Source organism: Marmota monax, unplaced genomic scaffold (assembly GCF_021218885.2).
Source record: "Marmota monax isolate L192 unplaced genomic scaffold, Marmota_monax_Labrador192_F-V1.1 WCK01_AAM20220418_F8-fsc00102, whole genome shotgun sequence".
In the NCBI taxonomy this organism is placed as follows: domain Eukaryota; kingdom Metazoa; phylum Chordata; class Mammalia; order Rodentia; family Sciuridae; genus Marmota; species Marmota monax.
This window is the reverse complement of record NW_026692494.1, coordinates 5,720,015-5,743,361: the sequence shown is the minus strand read 5'-3', so window position 1 is coordinate 5,743,361 and position 23,347 is coordinate 5,720,015. Positions and strand designations below refer to the sequence as shown.

The window sequence follows — 23,347 nt, the reverse complement described above, 5'->3', positions numbered from 1 at the left end:
CTCCTCCATTTGGGGCACATGCTCTCAGATGGAGGACAGAGCTGTAGAACACTGCTCAGGAAGCACCAGCCACCCACCATGCTACGAGTTCCAGGCTGCACCCAGCACCTCCACAGTGGCAGGAGGGTCCAGCTCTTGCTGGCACATGTTCCCAGCAACTCAAGCCAAATCCAGAGCCCAGACCTCTGGAAAACAGCTCATGAAGACACCATCCAGGCTGCAGCCAACTGCAGGGGGTCTTCTCTGCAAGGCTGGGACACACGGGGTGGGGCCTCTGGACCACCACTGGCAGCAGGCCTGTCACTCCTCCAGTCCCCCCACCCTCTGGAAGATGAAAAGCCCTAAGAACTATCCAGCTATAACAGGGTCAGGTGGACAGAGGTTTGGGGGTTTTTCTTTTCCGGGGGTTGGGGGAATGGGGTCTTGCTGTGTTCCCCTGGCTGGTCTATGTTCTGATCCTCCTGCCTCAGTCCTCAGGCATGTGGTACTGCACCAGCTGGAGGTTTTTAAGGACACCACCTAGAGTGGTGCACTTCGCAGCTTTGGGATGGGCACTCCCTGAGTGACCCTGGCCGGGGCCTTGCCTCAGAACCCCTTTCCTTTTGTACTCACGGACCCTGTCTGTGCCTGCTCTGAACCAGGTTCCAGGGAGAGGCAGTATACAGCTTGCAGATGTGTGTCAAAGTGTTCTTCCCAAGCCACATGTGCTCCTGTGTTCTGGAGTTCTGGAGGGTTTCTCTCTTGGAGCCAATGGAAGACCACCATGGTCTGTGGCAGGAGTTTCAAGATGGGAAGGAGGTGGGCCACATGATGCAGGGTGGGGGCCCACCTGGCTGAACCAACACAGTGAACGGGTCAGTCCTGCACCCCGACCCCTGGCCAGCACCTGGACCCAGGTGAACAGACAGACCAGCCCTTCCTGGGGAGCACGCATTCCTGCAACCAGGTTCACAGTGCCCTGAGCAGTGACCTGAAGGAGGAAGAAGGTGGCCCTGCCCCAGAGGCTCATGTCCAACCAGAGGCCATTGTGAGTGGAGGAGGGGACAGAACCCCAGAGAGCATCCAACCTCTCCACCCTATATCCAGGCAGAGCCGAGACCACGGTGTGGGTCCTGCCAGCCCAGTGTCATGGGAAGACACCACGACCTGTAGCTGCCAATGAAGGAGAGAAGCACAGGTGGCCCCCGGTGCTGGAACCCAGATGGAATGCCAGCCTGGGGCACTCAGGTCCCCAGGGAGGAGCCAGGGGTGGTGGCATTAGGTACTGCCTCAGATATGGCCAGTTATAAGGGCTTGTGTCCTCCTGGGGTGGGCCTGTCTTCCCGGACAGGTCCTGTCCATGGGTCTCTAAGAACCACAGCATGCCTAGGCCACAGGGTCACCTGGCTGGTGAGTCAGGGAACAGAACCTGGTCTCTGCCCTCAGAGATCTTGTCTGAAGTGTGTCGATGACAGATGACATGGGGAGGGCCCATGAATCAGCCTCTGGGCTAGGAGACACTGCTGCTATTGGGGTATAAACAAGTGTATCCTGGAAAATCTACAAAATAGAGAATTGGAAGTTGGCCTTCGTCCCAGGAATCCTGGCGATTGGAAGCAGAAGGGGGAGGTGCTTCCTGGAATAGACTGCTGGCTTCCCAGGGACCCAGATCAAGGTGGGTGGGAAGGGGTCGAGGGAGAGGGCTGAGTTCCTGTATCCAGGTAGGGCCCAGGCACTGAGGTCACCCAAGCAGTCTGCAGTTCACTGTCCAGCTTAACTCCATGCCTCATGTGAAACGAGCAGGCACCAGAGAAAACAGTGCCTTGAGCTGGCCATGTGTGTGCCACAGGTGCCTGTCAGCGAGACGGAAGGGACAGAGAGCCGAGTTCACACCAGCCACAAGGACATCCCAAACAGCAGTATGCACGGCTGGGGAAGCCCTCAGGTTCCTCTCTCACAGAGCACCTACTAGAATGAGCATTCAAGTACTTCGTACAAGGCATCAAGTATTCGAGATGGCACTTTTATTGCAACTTAATCTACAAATCTAAGCAATCCCAATTAGAGAAAAAAAAAACAACAAAAAACAGGGCAGGGAAACAAGATGAACTCGCCTAGTGTCACTGACAAAAAAGAAACCTGCCCAAGAAAAGGAGGGGAAAAGGTCCTCTGGACATATGTAGCTAGGCAGTGGGGTTCCAGCGCGCTGAGGAAACGGGCCAGTCGAGCCTCAGCGCGCAATAGGACAATGGAGGACAAAATGTTTTTGGAAAAACTAAGTCAAAGCAAGTGATTCGGAAATAAGTTTTGCTCCTTACCAGAAGTATTTTCTAATATTAGACAAAAAATCTACATGTATATGTATATGTATAAAATATACATATAGAAGTCATTTCATCTCTAAAAGAAACTACCAAGTGTTTTATAATCTTGTATTTGAACATTTTTCTGAACATGACACAGAACATAGAAGCCATGGTGAAAAACTAATAATCACTAATAACAATTTTAAATACCTGGCATTAAAAAAAAAAAAAAAACCTACAAAGACAAATGAAAGATGGAGGATACGCTTTTGACAACAAAAAGACTGATTTCCCTAATATATAAATTGTTCCCCCCAAATGACACCAAGACCCAATTCAGAAATGGGCAAATAATATGAAATACAAATGGCTTTTAAATATATACATGTTTATAACACAGACATAATTTCCGATTTCAAAATATTAATAGTGGTAGGAACTACTAACATCAAAATGACCTGACATTAGTATTCTAAAAAGTTAATTACAGGAATTTCAAATGAGGCTACAATAACACACCATTTATGCCTTCCGCATCTGCAAAACAAAGCTTGAGGAACACCAGACGTCTCCTGTGTTGTGTGGAGGGGACAACTTGGGCACCTTCCGCATCTACACAATGTCCTTTGACCTAGCACTTCTGCAGTGAGGAATTGAGCCCAAAGAAATATTCCTGCTGGAGTACAATGACAATAGGCCAGGTGTGTGGTTCAGTGGTAGGACCAATACTTTGGAGTGGAGCTCTGGGATCCAAGCCCAGCAGCCAGAAATAAATACGTAATAAAACATAACTCAGGGCTGGGGATGTGGCTCAAGCCGTAGCGCGCTGGGTTCGATCCTCAGCACCACATAAAAATAAAGATTTTTGTGTCCACCGAAAACTAAAAAAAAATAATAATATATAAAAAAATCATAAAAGAAAAAACCTTTAAAAAATAAAATTTTTTAAAAATTATAGTTAACCTCAATAGGAGCATTGCTCTTCATTAGGGAAGGCTGAAAAGAACCCACGTTTCTATCGACAGGAAACAGGATAAACGAACCAGTACTAGAAAAATACTGTGCAACCATGAAAACGAGATGAGCTGGTGTCCGAGTACACCGTCCACTCCCAGCTGCGTTAAGCGCCCTAGTAACGGGACGGTCCTTTCCAGACCCTCACGCAGGTGTGCGTGCGCACCTCGGACGGTAAGGAAGGGCCCCGCCCCGGGGGAACCCGGCCGTGAGGACCACAGCGGGAAGCACGGGAAGCACGCCTCCACGTTGGCTCCAGATAGCCCCGGGCTCCGCGAGTTTTCCGCCGGGTGCCCGCACGCACTTCTGCTCCCCGGCGCTGAGGGTCGGGCCTGACGGCGCCAGGCGGCGGGAGGCGCCGGTCGGCGAACCCCGGCACGGACGCGCCCCACCGCGGGGCGGGCTCCTTCCAAAAGCCCAGCGGCCTCCCCGCGCTCCCATCCGCGGGACTCGCGGACCGCACACCGAGGAAACGGCGGAGCGGGGCAGAGGCTGTCCCGGAGGAACCCCGGCGGAGAGCGAGGAGTAGCCACTTACCACGGTCCCAGGGCCACGGAATCCACTTCCGGATGCGCGCTGCGCCGCTTCCGCTTCCGCTCGCCGCTGACCCGAGAGCCACGCCCTCTGCTCCCGTTTCCCCACCCAACCCCCAGGCTTAGGTACCGCAGGTCCTTAAAGGGGCCGCAAACTATGGCTAGGCTGAGCCAGATCTAGGTCTTGGTCTCTCCACCGCCTGCCTGGTCAGGCGGCACAGGCTGAGGGGATGCCAGAGGCCAAAGTGGGTGATTGACCCTTCTCGCTCTAGGGCTCCTGCCCTAGAGATCGCAGGGCATGGAAGGACCTGGAAAACACAACGCAAACGGCCCTTGGAGGGTACAAGATCTGGCGTGTGACTGGAAGAACCAGAACTGGATGGATCCTAACAGGAGTGCTCCCCGCGACCCCAAACCTCAAAACTGGCTCCCCGGGGAGATCCATGGAACAGCCATTGTTCTAGGAATCTGTTCTCCGTTTGCAAAGGAAGCCGCATGGTCCCAGTCCTGGGCCTGAGGAGCCTGGCACTTCTGGGTCCAGAATGGGCTCCCCCCAGAGCAAGCTGCAACTAACCACAAGCAATTTGCTGCAAGGGCTGCCCTGGAACAGGGCTTAACCAGCCTCTCTGGGGTGTGCTAAAGCCAAGAACCCTGGAATCCCTGCTCCTCTTGGAGCTCACCAAGACCCAGAAAGCGTATGAACCACAAAAAGGAAAGGAACCCTAAAATCTTAAATCTTTAATTTGTTTTCACGTCTTTTCTTCTTTTTGCTTTCAAAAGGAAGAGAGCATAGCTCTATCTCCTGTACAATGTCCATGGCCCCTGGGCCGGGGCGGGGTCACGGCTGCCTGCCTGCTGCCTGGGAGCCCTGGGGGTCCACATGCAGCCCCCAGGGCTGCAGCAGGACAAGTCCAGGCGGCTGCCTTATTGCTGAAGTCCCGGCGCAGTGGTGCACAGGTAGCCGCTAGGCGCGCTGGCTGGGCAGCTCCTGGGAGATGAAGCGGCGTAGGCGCTCCAGGTACTGACTGTAGAGCTCAATGTCGTTGTGCCCAGCGCCCTCCACCCACAGTGGCTCGACGGCCTTGGGGCAACGTTCGTACAGCGCCAGCCCATGGGAGAAGTCGATCACCTCGTCCTCCGTGCCGTGGATGATGAGCACTGGCGATGTGATCTTGGACACCTTCTCAATGCTGCGGAATGGGGCCAGGCAGGGCAGGTCAGCTGTTTGCTCCAGCCCAGCCCCCTCCCTGCCCCTCAGCACTACCCACCCCACCCCCACGTGCCCTGGCTCACTTGGGGAACGCATCGAAGCAGTAGGTCTTCTTGGTGTCAGGAAAGGCAACGCGCATGCCCGAGGTGAGAGGCGAGTGCAGCACCACCGCAGCGCACTCGTAGCGCGAGGCCAGGTCCACTGTGGGCACTGTGCCAATGCTCTGCCCGTACAGGATGATGCTGTCCGGGCTGATGCCGTACCTGGCGGCGGCCGGGACAAGGTCAGCCTAGGCCTGAAGCAGCCCCCACAGTGACCAGGGCAGGTCTCTGCGCTCCTCTCAGAAATGGGTACATAGCGCTGGCAGCAGCCTCAGCACCCACCCTCCTCCCTGTGTTCCTACCACAGCATGTACTGGGACTCGCTGTGGGGAGGTATACCTGGTGAGGGAGCTGGGGGTGCAGGGCAGGACCTAACCACTCCCACTCTCCCCCTCCCCCACATTTGATCAGAGCACACCTAGGTACAGCCTGCTGCCGCTACACTGCAACCAGCTTCAGGACCCCTGGTTCCTGAACAAAAAGCCTTTGCCCGTGTAGGGTGTGGGGCTCTCCTCCTCTGCACCCTTCCCACCCACCTTGGTTGTTAGGAACTTAGGTGGCTGTGTCCCTGGATGTCTCAGCCAAGTTTGGGGCCCCCAGTATCCAACTAAGGGCTTGGTACAACACAGACAAGCAGTTGTGGCGGTGGCTGCAGCAGGTAGATGCCACCTCATCCACACAATGGTGCCAGGACCCAGATGGCCTTCCACCACCAGCTCCCACCTCTGGGCCTGGCCCCTCCGCACTCTGCTGCCTGCACATCCAGCAGGTCCGTGTGCAGCCCATCTGCTCTGCCTTGGCTGATCTAGCACTGCACTGGCTCCCACGTAGGGACTCACTGGCTACCCTCCCCATACAGGATGCCACAGCTCTCCTTCCAGAAGCTCCTGACCCTGTTCCAAGCGGCCACCCTTCCTGGTGCACAGAGGCCATCCTATGTTCTACCTGGACAATCCACAGGGAAATCTGACTCTACCTCTTTGCCCACCCAAAGGCCACCAATACAGGTCCCCAGCTTGTACACAGACCCCTAGCTCTGCCTCAGGCCCACTGGCTTGCTCCCAGCCTCAATGGCCACTACTGTGCTGAGTGCTTGGACAAAAAAAGCCTGTCATGAATGGAGCCAGTCTTTGTCCCCAGGTCTCCCTACCTCCCACTGACTCACAGCTGTGGAGGTAAGACAACAGGTCCCTGTGGAGGTAAGAGAACAGGACAGTGCAGGTGGCAGGACAGATGAACAGTCTCATACCCCCCACTGGGCTATGTGACTCTGCCAGCGCCTGAGGCAGTGGGGACAGAAGTGAGCAGGCTGAGAACACTGTACAGGAGCCACAGGGGAAGGTATGCTCAGATGGGTCCCCAGTGCCAGGTGCTAGGGGACTGGGCTCTGGAACTGCCTGGCACATCTCCATGGTGACCAGGGCTCCCACCTCCCTTGGGCTGCTAACTTCCCAGTGTTGCACCTGGGCCCTACCAGAGGGGGTCAAACCAGTCAGCCAGGAAGGGCCATGGTGGGCAGCACTGAGCAGGAAGACTGGGTTGCGCTGCCCACCCTCTACAACACTGCTAAGATGAAGCTGCACTCTGCAAACACTGGTTTAGGGGCAGAGTGTGTACCACTCTGAGGTGGAGCAGGGAGGACTGCCTGGGACCTGGATGACCAGGAGAGCAGGGTATGGACAGAGGGACCACATGACTAAGAGTCTGGAGACAGGCTGGCCCAGACTTCAGGTGTGAGCTGAAGCCTATACCCACTGATCCCCCAACCAACTTGGGCTCCAAAATGCTGGACAGAGTTCTCCAGACTCAGTTGCAAGACCTACCTGCCCACTGCCCCAGGATGAGCTGTGCTCCACAGTCACACACCCCCAATCCAGACAGAGCAGGCCACGCCCACCCTGTACTCTAAGGGGCCCTTGTGTCTCAGGCTTCCAGTTATCGTCTCACACAGCTCTCAACTACCACCTTCTGATCCCAGTGTCCTCTGTCCAGCCTCTCATACCTGGCAGAGCTTCACTGACCTTAGACAGCTGTCTAAGGTCTAATGAGGACCTAATGAGGACCCAGGAGCAGCTGCTCCCCAATCCCAGGCCAGCCCGGCCCCACCTCAGTCAAAAGGAGATGGGCAACTACACCCCAAGGACTCTACAGATCTCTCTCTTGAAGGTCCACCCAGCAGGACCTGGTGCGTGCTTCCTCTCCCCCCAAGAAAGCTTGGTCACTCCCTGGGGAGCATAACAGCTGACCTGTGGCCCTCACCTCGTGCGCAGGGCCTGCCAGGCAGCATCGATATCTGCATAGAGATTCTTCTCGGAGGGCCTGCCTGAGCTCACGCCATAGCCAGAGTAGTCATAGGAGAAGATGTTGCAGCTGATGCGGGTGCCCAGGCCGATGTAGAAGCTGCTCATCTGACCCAGGTCCACTGCGTTGCCATGCGAGAAGAGAACTGTGTACCTGGGGGCACAGGTCAGGGGGACGGGAGCACAGGCCTGGCCTGGGGAGACTGTCCCAGGGCAGAGGACTTGTGACGGTCCATCCTGGCAGCCAGAGGCACCTGTCACGTCATCTACTTCCCTCCCAAATGGCCACACAACCAGCAAGGGCAAGGCAAAGAAAGATGGCCCAGCGCCACCTCCAAGGTTCCAACAGGGACAGGACAAGAGCATTGGCCAGGGCATAAGCCACCTGGGCTGCAGAATGGCCAGCTCCTCTCACTGGGTTGACTGGCCATGATGTCAGGCTTCCTTCTGAAAGGAATGCTTCAGACAAATCATAAGCTCTTTTCAAATTGCACATATTCAGCCAAAATGAGCATAGTGACACTGGTTTTGCACCAGGGGTAATTCTCAATGCCCACCTTAAAAACTAAGTTTGACACTTCCTCTGGAATCTCCCTACACCACCGTTTCCTTGCTGCACCTTCAAGCTGTTTTTATTTTATTTTTTTTTATAACTGCATTTTCATACCTTTATTTTATTTGTTTTTCATGTGGTGCTGAGGATAGAACCCAGGGCCTACCACTGAGCCCCAGCCCAGCCCCATCAAGCTGGTTTTAATTGCACATATTCAGCCATCACAGACACTGGACAAAAAGGGCTGAAATGAAGAAGGTGAGCCTGAGCTGAATGGGACAATGCCCATGTGAACTGTGGATTCAGTGAGGCCTGCCTCGGGAACACCCCTGCCACCCGTTTTTCACTAGTGCTCACATAAGCTGTTTTTAAACTATACATACTCAGCAATAAGGAGCACTGGTCCCAATAGGCCAAAACGAAGACTGTGAGCATGCCACCTCAGCTGGGAGACAATCCTAGGCCCACTTTGTGAATCAAGTTTGCAACGTCCTCTGGAACCTTCCTACCTCTGCCATTTTGCTGCTGCTCCTACAGTCCTTTTCAGATCCCACCTGCTCCATGGAAATGAGCGCTGGGCCTGAAGGGCCGCAGTGAAGAAGGTGAACCTGGCACCTCAACTGGAGACAGTTCCCAATGCCCTCTTTTTCTTTTTGGTGCGGGGGCGAAGGAAACTGCGATTGAACTAGGGCACTCGACCACTGAGCCATATCCCCAGCCCTTTTTTGTATTTTACTTGGAGACAGGGTCTCACTGAGTTGCTTAGGGCCTACTTTTGCTGAGGTTGGCTTTGAACTCACAATCCTGCCTTCGCCTCCTGGGCCACTGGGATTATGGGCGTGCACCACCGCGCCCAGATTTCCCAATGCCCTCTTTTGAGAATTCACTTTGAACCTACCCCTGACACTACTATTTCCCTGCCCATTTGAAGGGGGACCCACAATGTGAGCTTTGCAAGCTACAGCAGTTACCACTTCCAGCCCCACTGGACAGCGGCCATCTCTGCTGCAGAAACTCTCCTGGAATGGCCTGACAGTCCCTGGGGTGCACACACCCCTGCCACTGCTGGGAGCCTCCCTAGACCAGGAGCTGCACTGCTGCGAGCTGGGCCCACCCCAGCCCCACACATGAATAAAGGCAGAGCTGCTCACAGAGGCCTGCGCCCCTCCTGTAAGACCTGAGGTGGGATGAGGCCTTGCTCTAAGTCAAACAAGAGCAAATACCAGGCAGGCCCTGGCCCTGGCCCATGGGCAGCTTCCTCTGGCAGTACCAGCCCAGCCCAAAGGTAATAGCTTGCCCTTTGGACTCAGATCCCTGCCTGGTAAGAAGGCCTACTGCCCCACCTCTGCCTCACCCCTCTGGCTGGAGCTTGGGAGATATGGCCCTTGAGAGCAGGTGGCAAGGCCATCACTGGAGTTCCACTTGAATCACCTGGCCTGCCCACCCTGAGCCTCAGTGTCCTCATCCCCAAGAGGCAGCACACGGGGGGAGGGGGCTCTCCTGAGGACTGCACGCGGAAAGACCCTGCACTGGGGGCCTGAGGTAGTTCTGTAGCGCACAGGTGGGGGCCTGCTCTGGCCCAAATCTGGGCAGTAGCTCCACTGGTAACAGGAATCAAGACAGGGAGGACAAGGGAACCCACGCCCATGCCAACTAGATGGCCTTTCATCCTGGCTCTGGCACTTGGGGAGGCTACTACCAGCCATGCCAAGTGCCATTCTTAGCACCCTGCATAGAAACAGGGATCCAAGAACAGCACATCCTGGGCCAGGCGCATGCCTGCCTGCTCCCAACCCCATCCCAAAAACCCTCCAGCTCTCACCTGGCACCAGGCACGCAACGCACATACATGCAGGAGATGCGGTTGCCACGGGTGCTCTTAGTCAGGAAGACCTCGATGGTGTCAAGTTCACGCTGGCTGTACTGGAAGTCAGCACGTTCAGTCAGGTGGACCTTCCAGCGCCCTGGGGTGCCGGCAGAGACTCTCAGGGACCCTGAGGGGGCAGCTCCAGCCCCTCCAGGCCCTGGCTCAGGCTCAGGCAGCAGTGAGTAGGTAGGCTCTGGAGGCAGGAAGGCGAGCTTGGCAGCAATGCGGCCAGGGCACGGTGGGCAGCAGAAGAGGCAGCAGAGTTCGCTCACCGACAGGCCGTTCATGGCGGGCGCCGGGCCCTTCACTGGGCCTCTTCAGGGGCACCCACCAACAAGGCTGCCCAGCCTCACTTGGCAGGGGAGATGCAGGGGTGCTCCAAGATGCAGGCAGTGGGGAGGCCGTCTCCCAGGCCACCACCCCAGACAAAAGCCCTGTTAGGAGGCTGCAGCCCAGCCCCACTGCCGTCCAAGCTGAGCCCCCAGGAGCCTTGCGGCCACAGGTCTCCATGTCGTCGTGCAGTGGGAAACCCTGCAGGGGACACAGAAATGTGGGCTCCTTCAGGGAAGCTGGGGGCCCAACCTGTGCCAGGTGGGAAAGTGTAGTCCCAAACCCATTCATCGCAGATCCTCATGGCCCAGTCTGATCCTCTCCTGCTCAGACTGCTACACGGGCAGCCTCAGGCCAGGCCCAGCCCCAGCCCCAGCCCACACCAGAAGGAGCCTCCTGCCACCCCTCCTCAGCTTGTAATCCCCAACTCTTGCCATTTCCACCCAGGTATGGCCTGTAGGACATGCCAGGCCATCAGGTCTGGCACACACCCCTAGCTCTGAGTCCAGGGAGATCTCCTCACACCCAGGATTCTGTCCATCCTGTTGTCCAGACCTTTCCCCAGTTCATCTCTGTGCAATATTTCATCTGGCCACCCCCAGATGACAAGGGAAGCCGAGGAATGCACAGGTCTCGAATTGAGGGGACCCAGGAGTACACAAGTTCCTCCCCTACCACAGCCTCCCTGTGAGTTCACAGGACCTTGGTGTCCAGAAAGGAAATCAGCAAACAAAGGCTCAGTTTGGGCAGAGGCCACTGAGCTGGGAACAATGGCTCTTCCCCGTGCTTGGGGCAGGAGGGTGGGAGAGTGGGGCCTAGGGAGCCTGGAACTCCTTCGCCAGCACTCGACTCTCTTCAGCAAGCACCTTCCCTCCAGGACATCCATCTTTTCACACCACAATTTTTTTTTTTCCATACTAGGGATTGTACCCAGGGGCACTTAACCACTGAGCCACATCCCCAGCCCTTTTTATATTTAGAGACAGGGTCTCACTAAGTTCGGGTGACTCACTTAACATCCCTGGGCCCCAGTGTCCTCCTGTACAAATGTGGATGCCACTTGCCTCACAGGGGACATAAATGAAAGGAAGAGTTAACTGGAAGATAATTCCTGGCTTGGACTGGGGATTCAGACATTATTCCTCTTGCAGGATGCCATGAAATGTGTTAAACCAACAACACCTAAAGTGCCAAAGCAATTTCCACCACACAGGGAGTCCCAGACCACAGATGAAGAAAACACAGGTCTGAGGAAAACCTATGCACCCATGGTGTTTCCTTTGCAAACAGAACAAGGGCAACAAACACACAGCTCAATTTCCACAGAGAATACCTGGTTATGCCCAGTTTTGAGTCACAGCATTTGAAGAACACTGGGCCATCAGGACATGGTTCAGAGGCAAATGGGAACACACACTAGTGCATATGAAACTGTAGGCCCACAGACTCAGCTGGGGTGGGGCAGAAATACATCTGTTCCTCTGGAACTGAGACATGGGCAGGGTCTGGAGAGAGCCATATCACAGTCACAGGATCCAGTGGCACAAGGAGGAAAGCTGTGAGAGCCAGGCAGACGGACAACACAGGGCAGAATGCAAGCCTCATGTAAGAGTCCTTTTCAGAGGGAGAGTCTATGATGCTGGCACTCAAACAGAGGTATTCCCCCACCAGGGGACACTTGGTGCTATGTGAAGATATCTGTGATTGTCACAACTGGAGATGCTCCTGGAATAGAGTGAGGCTGCTCAGCACCCTGCTGGCCAGGATGCCCCATTAGAGAATGACCCAGGCCCAAATATCCACAATGTCAAGACTGAGAAATGTCAGCATCAACATACTCTCCACCAGGGGTGTTCCGCTGGTGACAGGTGGCTTGGAGGGGGTCTCAGTCCTGGAGAAAGGCTTGTCTGAGTACTCAGGGAGCAGGTTGGAGGCCCCTAGCAATCCTGCAGATTGACAAGGCTGGTCTCCACCCTCCAGATCCAATCCAATTTGTCCCCAGGTCTGATGGCTCTACCTGCCAATACCCTCAACAGCAACCACCTTTTCCCCTCCTCCAGCACCCTGCCCTAGACTGGGGCAAGGGCCTCCACTCGCAGCAGTCTCTCTTCAGCAAGCAGCGTCCCTCCAGGACATCCATCTTTTCACGCCACAATTTTTTTTTTTTTTTTGTACTAGGGATTGTACCCAGGGGCACTTAACCACTGAGCCACATCCCCAGCCCTTTTTATATTTAGAGACAGGGTCTCACTAAGTTTCTTAGAGCCTTGATAAACTGCTGAGGCTGGCTTTGAACTAGCAATACTCCTGATTCAGCCTCCAAGCCACTGGATTACAGGCGTGCACCATCGCGCCAGGCTTCCCACCACAAATCTGACTGCCAAGCCACTTTCCTTCTAGGGTGTCCTGTGGCCTCCCACTGTTCCCAGATCCCATCCCTCTGTACCACCTGCCTGCCAGACCTACAGTTAGGCTCGGACCACCTCTCAGGTCTCACTATCTTGCTCTCAGTTCTCCAGAAGACATACACCTACATCCTGTCTTAGGATCTCTGTCACCCTGAGCACCCCCCAACCTGCTGGTCATTCTCCTCCCGGCATCTCACTCCCAGTGCTCTCTGGATCCTCCACACCTGCCGGGACTGCTCCTACACTTTCACAGTTCCAGGCTAGTCTCCATGATACTCACCACTGCTTTTATTCATAAATTTAACCAGATCCCGGCCACTTAAGTAGAAACACCACGTATGCAGGACCAGTAACTATGTACTTTGGCTCAACAACAATTTGCTGACTGGATGTTATGTGTTAAGGGGCAGGAGGAGAAGAGGAAGCCACAGGAAGATAACAAGCGCCTCTAGGGTCCACCAGTTTGTTAAGGTAGAGGCCCAGCATCTTCAAGTCAAGATGCTGGGACCTCCTGTGTGTCTCTGATGGGTTGAACTGGGCAGTGCACACCCAGATGCCTCACTTACTGGGGACACACGCCTGGCACCCAGAACCCCAACTATTGCCACGACATGCACCTCAGTAGGGCTTTTTTTATTTTTTTCTTTTCAAACCCAGGGCATATTTATCACTGAGCTACACCCCCAGACTTGTGTGTTTTTTGAGACAGGGCCTAATTGCTGAGGCTGACTTTGAACTTGCTGTCCTGCTGTCTCAGCCTCCCAAGTTGCTGGAATTACAGGTGAATGCCACCCTGCTCAGCCCTCAGCTAGGTCTTATGAGAACCAACAAACAACCAGATAACTGCAACACTTTAAGACACCTACATATGACTGCCTGTGATGGCACCTCACCCAGCCAGCCAGAATGGAAAAGCTGCCAGAAGGAAGGTGTGGTTCAAGTGACCAGGTGTCAGAGGACTGGACAGATGGAGGAGCAGGGACTAAGTACTGGAGGTGAAAGAGTTCCAGGAACCGCAGGCTTCGAACTATGGCAGAACGTGGCAGGAAGAGGGGTCAGCAACAGGGGTCCCAGAGAGCCAGGGCTGGGTCAGGTCGCGCCCCTGAGCCTGCTGTGTTGTTTGGACTTCATCCTGGGGCAAATGCGGGACCCGCAGTCCTAAGTCGGAATGGCCATCATAGGTGAGGGGTTGTGCAACCAGCCCCGGCTGCTCCTGGAGACGGAGCGGAGACCGGGAAGCCTGCTCTGGGTTCCCAGCCCGCAGGAAGATGCCTGACAGGGGCGAGTGTGGAGCCCGGGCGGCCGACGCGGGCAGGTTCCGGGCAGGAACGAGTCCCCGGCTGGGCTGGGCACTCCCCGAAGCCGGAGGCCGAGCCCCAGGAGAGTGGGCGCTGGGAAACGGACGGCGGGGCAGCAGTTCGCGACGCCGGCCCGCGGGCCGACCCCGGTCCTCGGACCCGCGGCCGCACCAGCGGTGCGGGGTCTCGGGGGCTTCCCACCTGGCGGTCCCGGCCGCGCGGCCCGGCCCGGCTCCCCAAACGGCCGCGGCCGACACCGGGCCGCTCCGCCCGCCCGGCCCGGCACTCACCGCCCCGGCCCGCGCCCGCCGGCCCCGGGGCCGCGCTCCATGGCTCCCCGGCCGCCCGCCCGTACGTCTTCGGTCCCTCGGCGCCCGGGCACGGCCTCCTGCGCCGCCACCGCCGCCGCTGCTTCCCCGCGGGCGGAAGTGAGCCACGCTCCCGCCACCGCCCCGGAAGTGACGCGCGGATGCGCCGGGAGAGCAGAGCGTCCCGGGGGCGGGGCCGAAATTTGGGGTGGAGCTATGGGCGGTGCTTGTGGCCCTGGGGCGGGGCCTGAGCTCCCATTTCATTCATTCATTTGTTTTCTTCCCTCCTCCTCCTCCTCCTCCTACTCCTTCCCTACCAAGTGGGAGGCCCTGGGTTAAATCCTCAGTACTGAAAAACAAATATGTCTCTATATGTACATATATTTATCTATGGGTATATGTACTTATATGTATGTGTATATATGGACAATTGAACCCAGGGACTTGCACGTGCTCCGCTGCTGAGCTAAGCCCTCAGATGAAGTGTTTTAGAGCTGGCAGGGGCGAGGACGGAGCACCAAAAAGCACAGATCCACTGTTTTGGCCACAAGACACACACGGAGACTCCTGTGAAGGGGAGGAGCTACGAGGTGGCCCTGAGGCTCAATTCCCTACCTAGCATGGCTTGCCCCTCCCATCACAGACTCCTCCCACCCACCCCAGGCACTTTGTAAAAGGTAAAGCCACTGCTGTAAACCTGAAACCTTTCAGAGGGTCAGTACCCTTTCTTCCCACCACCCCTACCCCCACCCCCACCCCAGACCAAGCCTGGCCCAGCCCATCCCAGGCCTTGCTCACACTGTCCCAGGCATCCTGACCTTGTTGCCAGGTTTGCTCCTGTCTCAGGGACATTTGCAGGGGCTGAGGAGCCTCCTTCCTGAGGTGCCCTTTCCCCACAGAGCCACACAGACCTACTTATCCCCAGAGTTCCATGAAAGGTCACCTCCCCAGAGAGCCTCCCTGATTGTGCTGATGCCTGTCATTGACATCGTGGTCCTTGCCACTCTGATCCTTTTATTCAGTTGTTTTCTTGTTTATTATCCAGTTTTTCTGAGTCCTCAGACCATGAGCTCCCAGTGCAGGAACCCTGGCATCCGTCACCCCTGGGTTCCCAGTTATCCCTGTGCTGCCTGATAAGTCAATGGATGAATTATCATGGGGGATGAGAATAACTTCCAACCCCAGAAAGGGTGAAAGAATGATCCAGGAGGCTTTGTGTGGGGTGGGGGCACGCAGACCTCAGGCTGTGGAGACCCCTGATTTCCCTCTGTTCTGAGACATTTAATCTATTTGGGAGATAACTTGGCCATAGGAATCAAGGGTCTTAAAAAAGGCCCTGTGCTGAAGCTTGGGTCGGGAAAGCCCTGAGGGCCACATGTGGAAGGCCTGGTGTCCAGCCTGTGGCACTGTCGAGAGGTGGTGACATCTGTAGGGGGTGGGGCCGGGGGTGGGGCCAGATGGGAGGGAGTTGGATCATTGGGGGTATGCCCTTGAGGGGATACAGGGACCCAGCCCTTTTCCCTCTCTCTACTACCTCCCCACCATGAGGCTAACAGGTCTGTGCCATGCACTCCTGCCACGACACGACATCCTGACCTGCCACAGGCACAGAGCAATGGCTCCAAGCAGCAGCTGTGGCCGAAATCTCCATCCTTGTCCCTGATGACAATCCAATAATGAGACACAGTTTTGAGAAAAAGGAAAAAAAAAGGTCTATTGCTTTGCTAGCAAAGGAGAAACACAGGGGACTCCTGTCCCAGAGGCTGTGATTCTGCCCCTCAGCAGGAAAGGAGTGGGGTGTTACAGAGGTGACTCAGAGAAAATGAGATGAGGAAGGAGAGCATTAGGGAGAAGAAGATCAGGGAAAAGAAGATCAAGAGAAGTTCAGGGAGAAGGAGGTTGGGAAAAAGAAAAAAAAAACGTGTAAATTTCAAGGCGATGAGGGATATAGTCAAAGCACCAACTGTAAACCTGTAACACAAGGAACAAAAAAACCTGACACTATGAGCTACAATAAGCCTTTCCTCCACTTAGGTTGATGTATCTAGGTGTTTTGTCACAAAGATGGGACGCTAACAAAGTCTCTGAAGGTGTTTCTGAAAGAGATGAGAAACCAGATCAGTGCACTGAGAAGATCCACCCACTGATACGTGGGTATGGAAAGCATGCGATCCCTGAGGGATGGGGGAGAACAGAAATGTAAAGGAATGGTGAACTAAGGCCTTTCTTTCTCTGTTGGAGCTGGGACTTCCATCTCCTGCTCTGGGACATTGCTGCTCCTGGGCCTCGGGTCTCCTGGTCAAACCAGGTCCTGGTCTTTGACTGGGTTGTAGCACCAGCTCTCCTGGTTTCCAGCCTGCAGTGGGCAGAGGGCGGCCAATTCCCATGATTAATGTCTTCCAAATATCTCTAAATATCTGCACTTTTGCTTCTCTGGAAAGCCCTGGCTAATACACATGGTTCAAAATCAAAAAGTCTGCAGACAAAGGGTGTGCCTCAGTGCTAGACCACCTGCCAGGCATGCAGGAGGCTCTCAGTCCAATGCCTAGTAAGAAAAAACAAGAATTTCCAAACTCTGTCCGTTAGAAGTCTCTTTCAGTCCTCTCACCACTGAGGCATATGACCCCTCTGCAAAGCAACAGGTTTCCCAGCAGGCCCATCTCCAAGCTGAGAAATCCATATGCCTTCTGCACCCGAGAGCCCGTGAGAAGAGCCCGTGAGAAGAGCCCCACACCCTGCGCTTTTATTTGTTACATAAACAGGAGCGTTTGACAAACTTTCTACAGCTCACCATCTTCTCTGCCTCGGTGGCCTCAGGACCTCCCGTGGTGCCACAGGAGCCGCAGCTTGAAGACCTGTTGCCCTCTTAATGGACACGTGGGTGTTTCTGGCTTTTTTTTTTCCCCTGTGCTGAAGATGGAGTCAGAGCAGCACACACTCAGAAGTGTCCACCACTGAGCTGCCTGCAACCCGCTTCTGGCTTTGGCTGGAACTAAACAGGGCACAGGAGATGTTTCCCCTGAATGGGCAGTACCTGTGGGGACGGGTGCTGGATGGGAGGTCCTCATGGGAGCATCCACGCCGCTGCCCAGGAAATAACTACCTCCTGTCTGAACTCCACCACAGTGAGACCCAGCCAGGGGATGCCGGGGGATGCCGCAGTCTGGCTGGGCACAATCAGGAGCCACTTGTCAAAAGAAACTAACTTTATTTTTAGAACCACACACGCCAAACAAAACAGCCTCTCAGGAAAAACCCTCAGAGCCTCAACTGCCACCACCGGCTTTCCACAAGCCTCTCTCCCCCACACAAGCTTCTCTCCACCTCCCACAATCCTCCTGCTCTTGAGGCCGATTGGCTGGGTCACGTGGGCGGAGCCAAAAAAGTCCCCCAATGAGCAGCTCCGTGGTCTGAAAGGGCAGGGAAACAGCCCAATGAGCATCACCGCAGAGGAGCCAATCAGCTAGATGTTGCTGGGGCCGAGGAGCCAATCAGCTAGATGTTGCTGGGGCCGCTGTGAGCCAATCATCAGCCAGCAGCTGGAAGTTTGCTGGCAGCTGGAAGTTTGCTGGGGCCCCTTTGGCTGTGGCTCTCAACAGGGGGACAAGGGTACAGGTGGTCTTTGGTCATTCCTCATGATCTGATGTGGTTGCTGAGAAATTTTGGTTTTGCTTTGCGTTTCAGTGGTGATGAAAAGCCGGGAGCAGAAAACCAACTAGATGACTAAGGGAAGGTTTTTCTCTTAAAAAACTTATATTTGGGGGCGCTGGGGTTGTGGCTCAGTCGTAGAACACTCGCCTAGCACGCCTGAGCAGCACATAAAAATGAAATGTAGATGTTGTGTTCACCTCCAACTAAAAAATAAACATTTTAAAAATATCAATATTTGGAACTGGGGGTGTGGCTCAGTGGCAGAGTGCTTGCCTAGCACGCACAAGGTCCTGGGTTTGAATGCCAGCACCACCAGACCCAAATGAAAAAGAAATTTAAAAAAAATAATGTTTATGCCGGGCCTGATGGCTTACACCTGTGAATCAGTGACTTGGGAGGCTGAGGTAGGAGGATGGCAAGTTCAGGACCAGCCTCAGCAACTTAGGGAGACTGTCTCAAAATTTAAAAAAATACAAGGGACTAGGGCTATAGCTTGCTCAGTGGTGGAGCAACCCTCAGTTAATGAGCATGCTTATCAGGGTACACCCCAAAGGACGGAAGCAGGGACTGTGACAGATGCTCAGGCGCACAGGTGAGCACTGTGAGCACACAGCAGGATGCCTCACCCACGTGTCCCCACAGCCATGAATGCACAGCACAGGAGGCCCATCCACTTGCTGGAGTATCACTCAGCCTAGAAGAGGAACCCCACCACAGCACAGACAGGCCTGGGGACACGGTGCACAGTGACGTGCAGCAGATCTAGAAGGACACAGGGTCCACCCACATTAGGTCCCTGGAATGCTCAGATCCACAGAGATGGGAAGCAGCACGGTGCAGCCCTGGCTGGGAGGGGACAGGAGCTCAGTGTAGGGAGAGGAGGGCGTTCTGGAGACCACAGTGGGAATGGCGCACAGCTGTGGGTGCTTCCTGCCCCGAACAGCGCACGGGTGAGTCAGTGCATTTTATATCACGTATATTTTAACACAATAGAATTAATAAATAGATGTTTCCCAAGTCACTGAGGTGGGGGAGGGCTTGGGGAAAGACCGACTTTTTTGGATAGACATGTTCTAAGCAGAGGACTGTGAGCTTACGACATCCTTGACTGGGTGGCCTGGCTTCTGCTTAGGTCTCTCCGAGGACAGGCACATTCCTGAAAAGCTGTTCCAAGTTCTGAAAGGTCTTTTCCTGGAAGACAATCTAACGTAAGGAGCTTAGGTCACAGCGCGGCGAGGCCTAGCCCATTTCATGAGGACAGCGTAAGACGCAGACAGGAAGCCGCTGCAGGCCATGAAGGAAGGAAGTGGGGGTGTCTAAAAACAGCAGGCCAACCGAGCTGCTCAGAGATGGGGCTGGGCTGGAGACGACCAGAGGAGCCAGCACCAGGGTGAGAGGCAGAGGACTCCCAGACACCCTCCTGGATACGGCCCCTCACCCCTCTATACAGCCCCACCAGGCCCCCTGGCCCCCCACTTGTTCCAACCTGGGATTAGATTCTGAAGCAAAAAAGGGGTTACAGAAAGGGGCATCCTGGGAACCTGCCCTGGGCAGAGCCTCCAGAGAAGCAGCAGCAGGGTGGACAGCACAGGCCACCTGACCAAAAAAAAAAAAAAAGTCCATTCTAACTAGAAGTACGATGTAGCCAACACAGAGGCAGCCTCGCGGCCATGTGTCCCCAGGACCGCGACCCAGCATCGTGCCTGTGTGGCCTGAGTGCCGCACTCTGCATTGCCTGCAGCGCAGTCGGTTCTCCCAGCCACGAGGCATGGGCTGCGCTCCTCTGCTTTGACATCACACGGTGGCAGGACCACTGCTGCACCAAGCAGGGTGGCATCAGCGTGGCACCCCGCAGCCCTACTACGTAGGCGAGTCGCCTCTGGATCACGTGATCCTGGTACCAGGCAAACACCTGCGCAGCTGCTCTAGGTGCTGTTGGAGGGAAAGCCCAAACACGTTCAGAGAGATGCAGCTGGCTGTTAGATCTTGTTTCCAGTACTCTAACCCGGGGGTGCTCAACCACTGAACCATATCCTCAGTCCCCTTATATTTTGAGATAGGGTCTCAAAAAGTTGCTGAGGCTGGCCTTGACCTTTTGATCCTCCTGTTTCAGCCTCCTGAATCACTGGGATTACAGACATGTGCCCCCATGCCTGGCTAGATTTTTTTTTTTTTTAAATTTTGAGACAGGGTCTCACTAAGTTGCCCAGGCTGGCCTTGAACTTGCAATCCTCCTGCCTCAGGCGCCTGAGTCACTGGAATTACCGGTGTGTGCCACCATGCCTGGTCAGGGTTTCAATTTATGAATTTTGTGACAAGGGTATCACAACTCAGTCCCAGTCATCTAAAGGGCCAGAGGGCTTCCTGAAGTGGCTGTACCATTTTGCATTCCCGCCAGCCTTGTGTGGACCTGGGAGAGGCCCTTCTGTGTTGAGGACACTGTTCTGAGTGCACTCCCAACATCTAGGAGATGCAGATCTAAACACTGTGAGATACCACATCACCCTGGGGCAGCTGTAATCAACACCTGCAAGCACAGAAGCTATGGTGGCCACGCCAGTCATCCCAGAGGCTCAGGAGGCTGAGGCAGGAGGATTTCAAATTCGAGGCCAGCCTGGGCAACTGTCTCAAAAGAAAAAATAAAAAGGGCCGGCTGCAGTGCAGTGGTGAAATGTGTACCTAGCACACAGGAGCCTTTGGCCCGCACTGCACGAGGGAGGCAGTAGACACACATCCAGGTCCATGCTGCTCCCTGCTGGCCTATGGGGGGCTGGCGTTCACACCATGGACATGTGGGTCCTTCTCTGGTGTTGTTCTGGGCCCTGCAGGAGCTGGGCAATGTCCCTGACCTCCAGGCCAGGAGCATCCTCAGTAGGGACAACCACATGTTCCCAGATATGACCCAGGGTGAGCTCCTAGGTTAAGGGATTGCAGGGACACCCTGCGCCCCATGATCATCTATCCTCCTGAAGCCCAAGGCACTGCTCGGACCAAAGCTCACAAGCTGAGTGGGGAGGGGAGAGGAGGTCAGGCCCAGAGGCCGGAGCCCCTGGTTTATCCCTGGGCCCCAGGGGGAGTGGACTCTGGTGTCCAGTGTGAGCAGGGAAGTAACTTGAGATCGCATGATGAGTGCAGGACCTTTGACCTTGGCATGCTGAGAGCAGAACAGGACCCTTTCTTGGTGCGGTGGCTGTGCCTGGTCTAGGAAGGACACCTAAGCAGTCACATCTGCTTCGCTGTCCGCTGTCCAGCCTGGGGCTCTGAACAGGGTGAGGTGGCCTTTTGGCCTGCAGGTGGCAACAGTGCCCACCTGATCCCCAGAGGGTGAGGGCTCCATCTGGTGCAGGCCCTGGGGACACATGCATTACCCCATGTATCTTGCCAAATTGAAACAGTAACCTTGTCCAGGTAAGAGTAAGTGGCACAGTGGACACTGACGTTCTGTATAAGTACAGTCGAACTAGGGACGGGCCAGGAGACAGAGACAGCACTGGCTACCCAGCACCAGCAGCCCACTGGTCCAGCTGCAGAGAGGCCAACGGAGGCTTCTGCCCCAAGGCAGGAGGACACTTTTCCCAGGCTGTAGCCACAGGATGAGTGCTGGCTGGGCAGGTCCTGACTGTGGCTGGTCCCAACACAGTGGACAGCTGCAGGGTGCCAGTCCTGCCCTGGGGCATCAGTCCTGGTGTGTGGAGGGCAGACCCATGCAGTAAACCAAGCCCTAGAAGAAGCCAAAAGGCAGTGGGCACAGCCCAGGGGGGCAGGGTAGTGACAGAGTGTCTGTTTCATCTCTTTCCTCACCCCCAGCCCTATTTTGTATTTTACTTAGAGTCAGGGTCTCACTGAGTTGCTTAGGGCCTCAGTGTTGCTGAGGCTGGCTTTGAACTCATGATCCTCCTGCCTCAGCCTCCAGAGCCCCTGGGATTACAGGCGTGGCCACCACACCTGGCTCCTCTTCGTTTGTATTACACTTGTTTAATTTGTGGTACTGGGAATTGAACCTTATTCATTCCACCACTGAGATACATCCCCACCTCCTTTTATTTTTTTATTTGAGACAGAATCTAAGTTACCAAGGGTGTTCTTAAACGGCAGTTCTCTAGCATCAGCCTCCAGAGTATCTGGGACCACAGGTTTGACCACTGATCCTGACTCTCTTTTTGATGCTGAGGATTGAACCAAGGGCCTGACCCTTGCTGAGCATGCACACTACCACTGAGCTGCATCCCCATTTTAAAATGGGGATCATGGCCAGGCGCAGTGGTGCGGCCCTGTCACCCCAGCTACTCTGTAGGCTGAGGCAGGAGAATCACAAGTTCAAGGCCAGCCTCGTTGGTGGGACCCTCTTAATAAGCCAGGCACAGTGGCACACGCCCATCATCCCAGCAGCTCGGGAGGCTGAGACAGGAGGATCACGAGTTCAAAGCCAGCCTCAGTAAAAGTGGGGCGCTAAGCAACTCAGTGGGACCCTGTCTCTAAGTAAAATACAAAACAGGGCTGGGGTGTGGCTCAGTGGCCCAGTGCCGCCGAGCTCAATCCCCAGCCTCTGTTAGTTGTGCTGTTTGCCTCGGCTCTCGGACCTGGACAGATAGACAACGGTGGGTTACTACTGTGTGCCAAGGGGTTGGGGGTCTGTGGACAGAAAGGTGCAGTTTTGGAGCTTTGTGACACTTGTGTGCTTTCCATTCTGCAGGAGGTGACAGGTGGCTGCCATGGGAGACCTAGGTGGGCAGTCTGCCGACACACCTTCCCAGGGCAGCCATGTCCTCTGCCCTCAGAGACAGAGAAGACGCCAACCTTCCTCTCCCTGGTTCCAGTAGACATCAGCTTAAGGGAGCCCCCAAACCCCATACCAGGAAGACCCAGATCTGAGGCTCAGCACAAGTGAGAAACACCTGGGCCCCTAAAGATGCCAGTCACAGATTCAGGAAGTCAGCGGGATGAGCAGCCAGATAAATGCAGCCCTCACCCGGAGACAGGCAGAGGTGCAGTCCGCCCCCGTGTCAAAGGCCTGGTCCCCAGCCTGGGTACCCTTGTGAGGTGGTGGACACTCAGGAGGTGGGGCCTGGTGGGAGGAAGGTGGGTCCTCTTCCTCTGGGCGTGCCCTTGCAGGTATAGCGGGAGCTCAGCTGGACTCCATGCCTCCCAGATGCAGATGAGTGCTGCCCCCCACAGGCACAGCACAGCACCAGCTGACCACACACCACCAGCTGCCCCACACGGGGGCCTTTGAGACTGTCCTTGTCACAGTAATAGAAAGCTGACCAACACATACACCTTTCTTTTTTATTATTTTGGTGCTGGGGGGTGAACCCAGAGGTGCTCTACGCTGTGTAGGCTCTCTCTCATCCAACGAGGAGTCCTCGGAACAGGGTAGAGTGTGGCTGCGGAGTCGCTAATCAAGGCCTCCGGAGACCAAGCAGGACGCAGGTCTGATTTTATTGCGCAGTTACAATATATGTATACTCTGGCAGCAGCTAGGCAGATTA

At 55.2% G+C, this 23,347-nt stretch overlaps 1 protein-coding gene across 2 annotated transcripts; it reads right to left on the bottom strand.

Annotated features, from left to right (window-relative positions):
* Positions 1-4,555: 4,555 nt before the first annotated feature.
* On the bottom strand, positions 4,556-10,982 carry Abhd17a (abhydrolase domain containing 17A, depalmitoylase). Of its 2 annotated transcripts, XM_046444272.2 has the most exons (5): positions 10,136-10,982; positions 9,819-9,960; positions 7,403-7,597; positions 5,126-5,305; positions 4,556-5,022 (listed from the first exon to the last, which is right to left on the bottom strand). In XM_046444272.2, the coding sequence occupies exons 1-5, from the start codon at positions 10,482-10,484 to the stop codon at positions 4,797-4,799; spliced, it is 1,092 nt and encodes a 363-aa protein (XP_046300228.1). In that variant the 5' UTR covers positions 10,485-10,982; the 3' UTR covers positions 4,556-4,796. The 2 variants fall into 2 exon arrangements, with proteins under 2 accessions (XP_046300228.1, XP_046300229.1); XM_046444273.2 differs by having other exon boundaries at positions 9,819-10,974.
* Positions 10,983-23,347: the final 12,365 nt, after the last annotated feature.